This window comes from Carcharodon carcharias, chromosome 1 (assembly GCF_017639515.1).
Source record: "Carcharodon carcharias isolate sCarCar2 chromosome 1, sCarCar2.pri, whole genome shotgun sequence".
In the NCBI taxonomy this organism is placed as follows: domain Eukaryota; kingdom Metazoa; phylum Chordata; class Chondrichthyes; order Lamniformes; family Lamnidae; genus Carcharodon; species Carcharodon carcharias.
Window position 1 is genome coordinate 208,907,432 of NC_054467.1, and position 12,027 is coordinate 208,919,458.

Below are 12,027 nucleotides of genomic sequence, written 5' to 3' on the forward strand. Positions count from 1 at the left end.
AGTACTCCAGATGTGGTCCAATTAGAGATAGACCACATGTGCATTGCATAGGAAAATTCCTTCTCTATATTCTAGCCCCTCTCTTTCTAAAGGCTATCTCATTAGCTTTATTGATTTTTTTTAACCCGACTTCCAGATTTTAGTGATTTGTGTACATGGAGAGGAGTAGAAGAAGGAGTGAGACCAGGAACATTATTATTTAAGGGTTAGTTATGGTTGGCCTGATCAGTAGGTGAGAAAAAAAATCATCCCGGACAGTGGGTTTAAGTTATCTTAATGTGAAACGCTGGAGATGAGTTCCTTTGCATAGTTTTATAGGCAATCTCCGCCATTTTTGCAATGAAACAAATCCCTTAAATATCACACGACATTGAGCTCTGCAGTAACTGACCTCTAGAGAATCTGCAGGGGAGGGTTCGGATTCGGAATGGAACCTCAAATCAGCAGCAAGCAGACCTTCCAGCCCAGTGGTAACTACATAAACATTTGCTTATTTTACTGGAAACACCCTTGCTAATGTTGCAGAGAGAAGTTATTTTCTGTCGTGATCCATTTATTTGGGGTTGCTTTGCTTGTGCCAAATCCCGTTCAATCTACTTAACTGGAACTTTGTTTTCTGCTGATTTGGGTTGCAGTTTGCTCCAGCAAAGGTGGTTGACAGGGCCCTCAACTGTCTCTGACCCACCTCCCGCGTCTCTGCCCTCACAGCTTCCTCTCCCTCCCTGAACCGTGATAGGGTTCCCCTTATCCTCACTTTTAACCCCACCAGCCTCGCATTCAAAGGACCATCCTCCGCCATTTCTGCCAACCTCAGCATAATGCCACCACCAAACACATCTTCCCTTCACCCCCACCCCCTGCTGGCATTCCGTAGGTTCCCATGCAACCGCAGGAGGTGCAACACTTGCCCCTTTACTTCCCCTCTCACCGTCCAGAGGCCCAAACATTCCTTTCAAGTGAAGCAGTGCTTCACTTGCACCTCCCTCAGTTTGGTCTACTGTATTCGCTGCTCCTAATGCGGTCTCCTCTACATTGGAGCAACCAAAGGCAGACAGGGTGACTGCTTTGTGGAACACCTTTGGTCTGTCCGTAAGCATGATTCAGACCTTCCTGTCGCTTGCCATTTCAGCACACCACCCTGCTCTCATGCCCACATGTCCATCCTTGGCCTGCTGCAATGTTCCAATGAAGCTCAACGCAAACTGTAGGAATAGCATCTCATCTTCCGATTAGGCACTTTACAGCCCTCCGGACTTAACATTGAGTTCAACAACTTCAGACCATGAACTGTCTCCTCCATCCTCCCTTTTTGATCCCCTTTTTTTCAAATATTTATTTTTAAATTTTTATATATATTATTTCCCACCTATTTCTATTATTACTTATAAAATTCATTTCTATTCATTGCTTTATCCCCACCTTTTAGCCTATTTTATCTTTTCTCCCACACCATCCCTTCCCCCCACCCCACTAGGGCCATCTGTCACACGCTCATCCTGCTTTCTACTCTTAATGTCACCATTAGCACCTCCTTTAGCCAGTATCACCACCATCAACACCCCTTCTACCTTTTGTTTATGACATCTTTCGCAATCTCTCCTTTGCCTCCACTTATCGCTGGCCTTCTATCCAGCTTCACCTGTCCCACCCCCCCCTTAAACAGTATATATTTCACCACATTTTTACTTCTCTTTAGTTCTGAAGAAGCATCATATGGACTCGAAATGTTAACTCTGTCTTTCTCTCCACAGATGCTGTCAGACCTGCTGAGTTTTTCCAGCAATTTTTGTTTTTGTTGGTATCAAACTTATCCTTGACACACTTAGGTTTTTATATTTTTGTGTGGCAAGTTTCTGGAAGCTGACTACAGTCTGCTGGGACCTGGTGAAGAGAGTATCTCATTAATCAATCAGGCTGAAGGATTGTTCAATTATAAGTGCAGGATTGAGAAAGTGATGTTAACATTAGAGTAGGTGAGTGTCAGTTCAAGAACAGAGAAAGAAGGAAAATTAAGATTGGATTAAGAAAGAGAAAAGAGCGACAGAAAGGAAACATTAAAAAACATAGCAGTGCATTTAAAACCTGAAGGAATGAGACCCCACATTTGTAACAGTTAAGTTTCAGCAGCAGGGACTTTGTTTGTCAGTGATTAACATTTACCTCATTATTAAAAGAGTACTTAGACTGAAATGGACAGGATTTAACTTTCTCTGGAGAGTTTCTGTTCTGTGAAAGTACAATGATTTCATGCTTTCCAGTTGAGGTAGATGGGGATGTGCTGTTTTCCGAGTATTTAACAGCCCTTTTGAATTTCTCCATTCAATCAATCATGTGCCCTCTCTTCAAGTTCCTCTGGCATTTGTGCATAAATAACAATGACTGCGCTTTGCCTCACCATTATTTTGACAACAATTTATAGGAACTGCATATTTTGTAACATTTTTGTTACTGGTGTTTAATCCTGGAAGATAGTAACAATCACAAATTGATGTACATTGTATCTTTTATTATCACATGCAATCTCTAATTCACACCACTAGAATACAGTCTGGCAATGTTTCAATTTCACAAGGAATATCTATTCCATCTTAATTTTGAACATAATACTTAATACCTTTTATTTTAAGCAACATTGGGTTTGGTAAAGTTGGTGTGTGTGTATGACTTTGCCAAGGGTCAGTGTTACTCAATTGCAGCACTATTGATCTGATGTGTTTATCTACTCTATTGCTCAATTTTGGATACTGTTAATAACCAACTAACCTTAGTTTCAATCATATGACTAATGTGCTCTGTGTTGGAAGGAACCTTTTCAAGTGATTGGTATGTTACAAATGTTACACAATATGGCTCAAGAATGTCAAGAATCTGTCCATGTCCCATCCCCCATGCTATACAGAGTGTCCCCTCTCACCATACCCAGTTAATTTACATCAATCTGTTATTATCTTTGAGATGTGACATCCCTGTTGCATTACTTTTTAATTTACTTATCATGAAAGTTCAATATGACTAGGAGTGTAATGCTAGTTTTAACCTAACTTGAGTTTCCAACCCATTCCCTACTACAGCTGTTAACTGTTGGGTTTATGACTGCCCTACTAGTCCTATTTGTTTTTCAGCTTTGATAATTGCCACTGGTTGCCTTGAATTGCTGCAGTTCATGTGGTGAAGGTACTGTCACAGTGTGATTGGAGAGGGACTCCAGGATTTTGACTCAGTGGCACTGAAGGAATGGTGTTATAATTTAAGGTCAGGGTGAAGTGTCTTTTCCATATATGAGACCTTCATTCAGGCTCCTGCCACAGCACTGAACCGGCTCTTATTAAAGTCACAAATTACACTGTGTGTGGCTGTGGTAAACAATGATCCTTCCTAATCCGTATGCAGTCTTTGACACAGTTGATCACACCATCCTATTCTAAAGCCTCTCCTCCATTGTCCAGCTGGGTGGGACTGCACTTAAATAGTTCCATTCATAACAATGCAGTCATAGCTAGAGAAACACTTGCAGTAGTTGTTCTTCCCACTCACTCATTGTTAGCTCGGTAGGCCCCCAATAATCTAACCTTGGTCGTCTCCTGTTTTTCATCCACATGCTATCTCCAGTGATAGGATTTCAAAATATGCAAGTGTACATGTATGCTGATGACATCCAATTCTACATCACCACCACTTTTCTCAACCTCCCTCGCTGTCTCTGATTTATCTTGCTGCTTATTCAACATCAACAGAAATTTCTACCAGCTAAATGTTGGGAAGATTGAAATTATTGTTTCATTCCATGCCATAAAACTCTGTTCCTTAGCCACTGTCTGTGGGCAAACCTTGGTGTTGTTTACTTGGTTGATGACTGTTTGACCCTGAGCTTAGCTTCTGATGCTTTTTCGTGTCCATTACTAATGCCGCCAACTTCCACCTCTGACATGGTCCATCTCCACCCCATTTCAGCTCATCTGCTGCTGAAGCACTTATCCATGCTTTCTAACCTCTAGATATGAGTATTCGAATGCTCTCCTCGCTGGCTTTCCAGCTTGCTCCCTTCTTAAACTTCAGGTGAATGAAAACTCTGCTGCCTGTATCCTAATTCACACCAAACATTACCCCTGTGTTTGCTGACCTGCATTGTCCCTTGCTATCATGCTTACTTTAAAATCCCTCCATGGCCTCATCCTTCCCCATCTCTGTAACCTCTTCCAGCCCTACAGTCCTCCAAGGTCTCAGCACTCCTTCAATTCTGGCCTTTTGCACATTCTCAAACCTGATCACTCCATCATTGGCGGCCAGGCCTTTTGTTGTCACAGCCCTAAGCCCTGGAGTTCCCTCCCTAAACTTCTCCACCTTTTTACCTCCCCACCTTCAAGGTGCTTCTTAAAACACCATCTTCAACTAAGCTTTTGGCCATATATCCTCGGCCTATCCTCTTATATGGCTTGTATTTGATAATCACCCCTCTGAAGTGCCTTGGGACATTTTACTATGTTAAAGGCGCTATATAATTGTAAGTTGTTGTTGTAACTACAGGTCTTTTCCCTCATAATATATTCCAATTGCGACAGATCTCTAAGGCTATATGATGCGAGTGAGTTATTTGACGTAAACCTGGTACTGAATCACCTCAATAACTGATGATTTTCTTCCTCCTGAAAAGAACATCTGAGAGAAAAATTAAAATTCTTACAAAGTCCATAACTAAATTAACTGTGATTAGGTTAAAGCTGAAATTAATTCTAGGAATAGATACAATTTTTGGAACTGATGTTGAAAAGTGAAATAGATGAACAAACACTTCTGACTCAGGCAACAGTTGGTTCCTATTTCCGTGCTTCTTGTGGTCTTAAATGTGGCATAAGTAAAAGAACAATTCTGAAACTTTTGTCAAAGGTTAAAAATGTAAATATGCTAAACACGAGCTAAGTTCATTATTAACATTTTTGTAAAACTGAAAACTATGAACAAATGACTATAATAAACCTATTCGGATTAAATTTTCATGATGACTACCGGTAAAATTCTAAATATAGAGTTAACATTAAAAATAAAATTATTGGTAGCATTCTAGAAGCACTGGTCATGCAACAATGTGTAGTCAGTAAAGAGAAAGAAACAAATAAGATCATTCTCACCATGTTTTCACTTTGTTTCTAAAACTAGAGCACCAACATATCCGCTATAACCCTCTCCGTGCTGAGTGGATCCTGGTCTCTGCTCACCGGATGAAACGTCCTTGGAAGGGGCAGGTTGAGAAACCAACAGAGGTGAACGTTGCACGTCATGATCCAACTAACCCCCTCTGTCCTGGAGCAACAAGGGCAAATGGGGAGGTAATTCATGGATGGCATGCATGGAGTATTGAAATTAGTATTAGTAGTTAACAAACTTCACTCATTTGAACCCTGGTACTTGACACGTTTTAAATTTTTGCCACGTTGAGGTACTGGTCGTAGAGCAGGATTAGTTCTTGGGTTAGGTCCTTGGTCACCATGACTACACCACTGACTCCTTGAAATTAGTTTACAAGGCGCTGTTATTTGTTTTTTTATTTATTCATTCATGGGATGTGGGCTTCGCTGGCTGGGCCAGCATTTATTGCCCATCCCTAGTTGACCTTGAGAAGTTGGTGATGAACTGCCTTTTTGAACCGCTGCAGTCCATGCCATTGGAAACAATTTCTCCTTATTTATTCTATTGAATCCCTTCTTGATTTTAAACCACCCCATTAAAGCTAAATGGGAGAAAATTATTGGCCAAGGCAATTAAATATGTGAAACAGAAGATAGTGCCATTTCAGTTCCTCAAGGTCATATCGTATGCCTATCAGTAAAGGTTGAAGGTTAATGTTATCAGCTCTTATCTAATGTGAGATTTTTATTAGTAAAGTTATTCTCAATAGGAAGATTCGTCTCAAGGTTCTTTAATAGAACAAAATGCTTTGCTTGAACCTTATAATAACTCATTCCAAATGTGATCTTAAGAATATAATGTACAAATTTAGCCACATTGCCTTCAAAGGGATCTTGATGCTTTGACAAGGATTCAGGAAAAACTGATTGGCTAACTTGTGAATCTCAATTGCCAAGCTAGGAGGATCAATGCCTTTAAACTTGAAATTATTTCATTAGAAATCCCTTTCTATTCTTTCATAATTAAGGAGAGGAGGGAAGAATGAGATTCCTGCTTTCTAAAATTTGTTCTTGGGTTGCGGTGATGTTAGCAATGAAGCATTTATTATTTATGCCTGGTTAGCAAGTTAAGAGTCAATTACCAGTGTGGAACTGGAATCTTGTGCAGGACACGCAGAGTTGAGGTTACAGATTCTTATCCGAAGGACATCAGTGAATCTCTGGGTTTGTACTTTATAATTAGTGAACTTGGCCAACTCTGGTGAATAATAAAATGCACATATGCAAAATACTGAATTTTATAGTTGCCACTTGTATAGAAACATACGAAATAGAAGCAGGAGTAGGTCATTCAGCCCTTCGAGCCTGCTTCGCCATTCGATACGATCACGGCTGATCTACTACCTCAATGCTATACTCTCGCTCTCTCCTTATACCCCTTGGCACCTTCAGTGTCTAGAAATCTATTTCCTTCTTAAATATATTCAGTGACTTGCCCTCTACAGCCCTCTGTGGTAGAGGGTTCACCACCCTCTGAGTGAAGAAGTTTCTCTTCATCTCAGTCCTAAGTGGCCTATCCTCTGTCCTGAGATTGTGACCCCTTTGTTTTTGACCGCCTCTCAGCCAGAGGAAACAATTTCCCTGCATCCAGCCTGTCCATTCCTGTCAGAATTTTATACATTTTAATGAGATCCCCTCTCATTCTTCTAAACTCCAGTGAATACAGGCCTAGTTGGCCCAAGCTCTCCTCATACAACAATCCTGCCACCCCAGGAATCAGTCGGGTGAACCTTGGCTGCACTCCCTCTATGGCAAGTATATCCTTTCTTAGGTAAGAAGACTACAACTGCACACAATACAACAGGTGTTGTCTCACCAAAGCTCTGTATAGCTGCAGTAAGACACCCTTGCTACTGTACTCAAGCCCTCTTGCATTGAAGGCCAACATACCATTTGCCTTCTTAACTGCTTGCTGCACCTGCATACTTGCTTTCAGTGATTGGTGTACAAGGACACCCAGGTCCCTTTGTACATCAACATTTCCCAATCTATCACCATTTAAGTAATACTCTGGCATTCTGTTTTTCCTACCAAAATGGATAACTTCACACTTATCCATGTTATACTGTATCTGCTATGTTTTTGCCCACTCACTCAATTTGTCTAAGTTGCCTTGAAGCCTCTTAACATCCTCCTCACCACTCGCCTTCCCACCAAGTTTTGTGTCATCTGCAAACTTGGAAATATTACATTTGGTTCCCTCATCCAAATCATTGATATATATTGTAAGTACCTGCAGCCCAAGCACTGATCCCTGTGGTACCCTAGTCACCGCCTGCCACTTCAAAAAAGACCCATTTATTCCTACTCTCTATCTGCTAACCAATTCTCAATCCACGCCAATATATTACCCCAATCCCTTGCGCTTTAATTTTGCACATTAACCTCTTATGTGGGGCTCTCAGTCCCATTAATTTTTCCAGCACTGTCTTTTCTTTTAGTAATACTGATTTCCTTCAATTCCTCCTTCTCACTGGACCCTCAATTCTCTAGCATTTCTGGGAAGTTATTTGTGTCGTCCTCCATGAAGACATAATACTGGGTGGAATTTAATGTCCTCCCCTGTGGTGAGTTTGATGGTGGGGGGAACTTAATTTGGGGGGAATGGGAACCCTGCTTGATTAAATCCCTGGCAAGAAGGCTCATGGACGGCTATCCTGTCCTGCCACCACTTGAGACACTTAAGTGGATGATTAGTATCCGCTTAAAGGCCTCAACCCACCGCCGCTGGTATTCACCCAGTGGTGGGTGGGGAACTTGCCATGTGGGAAGCATGGAAAGTAAACCTTATGAGGTTGCTTGCGATCTTCCAGTTTGGGAAGCCTTTGTTCAAAGGCACTCTGTATCTGATCAAAGGACCCAGCACTGGGATGTAGGGGTGTGGTGGGACCAACTGAGATCCACACCCTTGTCCTTGTTGCTGACCCACCCTCCCCCATGATCCCCAACCCATGATTCGCCTTCCCCATTACCCACCTGTAGCCTAGGTCCCTTGCTGATCTTGGACCTTGACTTTGTGCTTTACCAGCAGCACGGTGGTACCGAGCATTGAAGAGCTGCCAACCTCGGATTGATTGGTAGCTCTCGGCAAGCGGGACTTACATATTAGTAAATTTGTTTGATTAGTTTTGAAAAAAAACTTAAACATATTCAGAAATAAGATTCATAGTAATTTCAGTAACTACTACCATTCTTGAGTCCATAGGCAAACATTTAATGTTGTATGGTGACACCACTCCTTTAAATCATATTGTCTGATGGAAGATTTGCATTTGACCTCCCAAAGAAAGCATTCATTATAAAGTTGACCATTTGAATGATGTTTGTTGTAGATAGATATGCCAGTGAATTATTTCTTGCTTCATTTCACATTGTAAAGGTGAACCCAGAGTATGAAAGTACGTACGTATTTGATAATGACTTCCCAAGCCTACAACCAGATGCTCCAGACCCAGGTACTTCAAACTCCCTATTATCCAGTTAATCTGGGACAACTATTCTCATGTACTAATATAAACAATGCATTCCAAAATCTTTCTACAGTTTAAATTATCTAACATTTGGACTTGGGATTTTACTGTTTATCAGCTACAGATGTTTTCTCACATTACCACTTATCTTTCATGTTGCTCTCCCAGCAATAAACGTGAGCTCTGATTCCTCAGTACCAGACCAAACCATAGTTTTCACCTCCATCCTAGTGCTAGCTAAGGAATACAATGCTAGCCGCATATCATGTATTCCATGTGTACAGCTACAGAATCCAAGCTTTGGTCCGCATCCTCCATCCTAACCTCAGTGTCTCTCTACCCAAGCCCAGTCCCAAGTGTCAGGTGGCAGCAGTTCTCTGATTCACCAGTACTAGTGGGTAATAGAGCTCAATATTCAATTTCAAAGTGACAGGAAGACAAGTCAGCATTGGGTCAAGGCTCTGTCCTCCCTGCACTATCCATTGGAACTTAGATGTAAACTCCCTCCAAGATCCTCATATCAAAATCTTCATTGTAATCTCAGATTCTGACTGCCTGCCATTCTTCATAAACAATGACCAATGAAATGTTTGCTTCAGAGTTCTTTATAGGACTTAAGAGGAAAAGGGAAACAGTGAAAGGTAGAGAAAGAAAGGAAGAACTTGCATTTTTATCACGTCTTTCATGACCTTGGGATGCCCCAAGGTGCTTTACAACCAATTACCTACCTTTGAATTATAGTTGCTCCTATAAAATAGCAACCATATTGTGTATAGTAAGGTCCTGAAGCAATGTGATAATGACTAGATAATCTGTTTTAGCAATGTTGTTTGAGGAGTAAATATTGGCTAAAAGTCCCCTGCTCTTCTTCAAAATAGTGCAATGGAATCTTTTATGTCTGCTTGAGAAGGCAGACAGGACCTCGGTTTCACATCAATGATACATTTGTAATGAGATTGCTTTTGTTTCATCACATAATGCTAATGCTGTATTGACTCCCGAGTTATTGACCTTTTCCAGTATATTTTGAGCATTTTATTTTTTGAAAGAATATGTTTTAAATTAAAGGAAAAAAATTAAATCATGTACAAAGACTTTACTTTTGTCACAATTATATTATGAAAGCAATCTAAATAGTCAGTAAAATTGATTTCCATGGATTTGACTCCTTTTTTTAAATAACATTCTACTTTCATTTAAACCCCTAGGTCTCAGTGAGCACCCGTTGTTTCAAACAAAAGCTGCTAGAGGAGTTTGGTAAAGACCTATTCTATGAGAATCTATAAAGTGCAGATGCTGTGAATATATACAATATCAATGTATAATTTGTGTTTTTATAGCGGCTGTTGCTTTAGTTTCTTTTAAGCTAAGTGATTGTGTATTGATGTAGTGGAGGAAGAGGAAACAAACATGACGAAGAATTCTCCACAAAGGCCCCTCTGTATATCATGGAACATAAATTACATCCAATCCAAATTTAATAAATTCAACATGTAATTCTTCAGGAAAAAGATAGTCTCAGTTACTGAATTGTAAAACATCCTTAATTTTAATTAATATTAGACAGCACCAAAACAGCCCATTTGGCCCGATAGGGCCTTTGCCAAAATTCATGCTCCCACTCTACCTACTTTATCCCACCTGATTAATTTATCCTCTGTTCCTTTCTTCTTCATGTATTTGTCTACTTTCCCCTTAAATTCATCTATGCTAGCTGCCTCAATCACTTGATGTGGAAGTGAGATTCACATTCTTACCGCTGTGACTGAGGATGTTTCTTCTGAATTCCTTATCGGGTTTATTAATAACTAGCATATATTTATGGCTAGTAGTTTTGAATCAACACCTGCCAGCTCCCCCCCCCCCTTGTACAGTCTTTACAGTCTTTCCTAATAATTGTACTCTCTTCATTCTGGTACTATGCTTGTAAATGTTGTTTGTATTTTATCCAGAGCTCCTATGTCATAGAGTCATAAAGGTCTACAACACAGAAAAAGGCCCTTTGGCCTATCGAGCCTGCGCTGGTCAAGCAAGTACCTAACTATTCTAATCCCATTTTCCAGCACTAGGCCCATAGCCTCATATGTCATGGCATCGCAATTGCTCATCCAAATACTTCTTAAATGTTATGAGGATTTCTGCCTCTAACCCCTTTCAGGCTGTGAGTTCCAGATTCCCACCACCCTCTGGGTAAAAAAATTCTTCCTCACATCCCCTCTAAACCTCCTGCCCCTTACTTTAAATCTATGCCTCCTGGCTATTGATCCCTCCACAAAGGGGAAAAGTTCCTTCCTGTCTACCCTTTCTATGCCCCTCATAATTTAATACACCTCAATCATGTCCTCCCTCAATCTCCTCTGCTCCAGGGAAAATAACCCCAGTTTATCCAGTCTCAGGCAACATCCTGGTAAATCTCCTCTGCACTCTCTCTAGTGCAATCACATCCTATAATGCGGATTCCAGAACTGCACGCAATACTCTAGCTGTGGCCTTACCAGCGTTTTATACAGTTCCAGCATAGCCTCCCTGCTCTTATATTCTATGCCTTGGCTAAGAAAGGCAAGTATCCCATATGCCTTCTTAACCACCTTATCTACCTGTCCCACTACCTTAAGGGACCAGTGGACATGCACACCAAGGTCCCTCCGATCCTTGGTACTTCCCAGGGATCTACCATTCATCGTGTATTCCCGTGCCTTGTTTGTCTTGCCCAAGTGCATCACCTCACATTTATCCAGATTAAATTCCATTTGCCACTGATCAGCCCATCTGACCAGCCCGCCTGTATTCTAAGGCTATCCTTCTCACTATTTACCAATCCACCAATTTTCATGTCATCCGTGAACTTACTGATCAACCCTCCTACATTCAAGTCTAAATCATTTATATATACCACGAACAGCAAGGGACCCAATACCGCTCCCTGTGGAACCCCACTGGACAAAGGCATCCATTCACAAAAACACCCCTTGACCATCAACCTCTGTTTCCTGCCACTCAGCCAATTCTGGATCCAATTTGCCAAATTGCCTTGGATCCCATGGGCTCTTACCTTCGTTATCATTTTCCCATATGGGACCTTATCAAAAGTCTTGCTGAAGTCCAAGTAGATTATGTCAAATGCTTTGCCCTCATCTACACACCTGGTCACCTCTTCGGAAAATTCAATCAAATTGGTCAGACATGACCTCCTCTTAACAAAACCATGCTGACTGTCCTTGATTAATCCCTGCCTCTCCAAGAGTAGATTAATTCTGTCCCACAGAATTGCTTCTAATAGTTTCCCCACCACTGAGGTTAGACTGACTGGCCTATTGTTCCCTGGTTTATCCCTTCCTCCCTTCTTGAATAACGGTATCATATTGACTGTCCTC

At 41.1% G+C, this 12,027-nt stretch overlaps 1 protein-coding gene across 4 annotated transcripts in view; it reads left to right on the forward strand.

The window, feature by feature from the left end:
• Positions 1 to 208: 208 nt before the first annotated feature.
• The window catches only part of galt (galactose-1-phosphate uridylyltransferase), a 77,304-nt gene continuing 65,485 nt past the window's right edge, over positions 209 to 12,027 (forward strand). The window contains exons 1-4 of one of the 4 annotated variants that reach the window (XM_041201367.1): positions 209 to 470; positions 5,155 to 5,324; positions 8,563 to 8,638; positions 9,862 to 9,910. In XM_041201367.1, coding sequence (XP_041057301.1) covers positions 428 to 470; positions 5,155 to 5,324; positions 8,563 to 8,638; positions 9,862 to 9,910 — 338 coding nt within the window. In that variant the 5' untranslated portion in view covers positions 209 to 427. The remainder of the gene's footprint in view (positions 471 to 5,154; positions 5,325 to 8,562; positions 8,639 to 9,861; positions 9,911 to 12,027) is intronic. The other 3 variants (XM_041201376.1, XM_041201394.1, XM_041201385.1) reach the window with 3 other exon arrangements.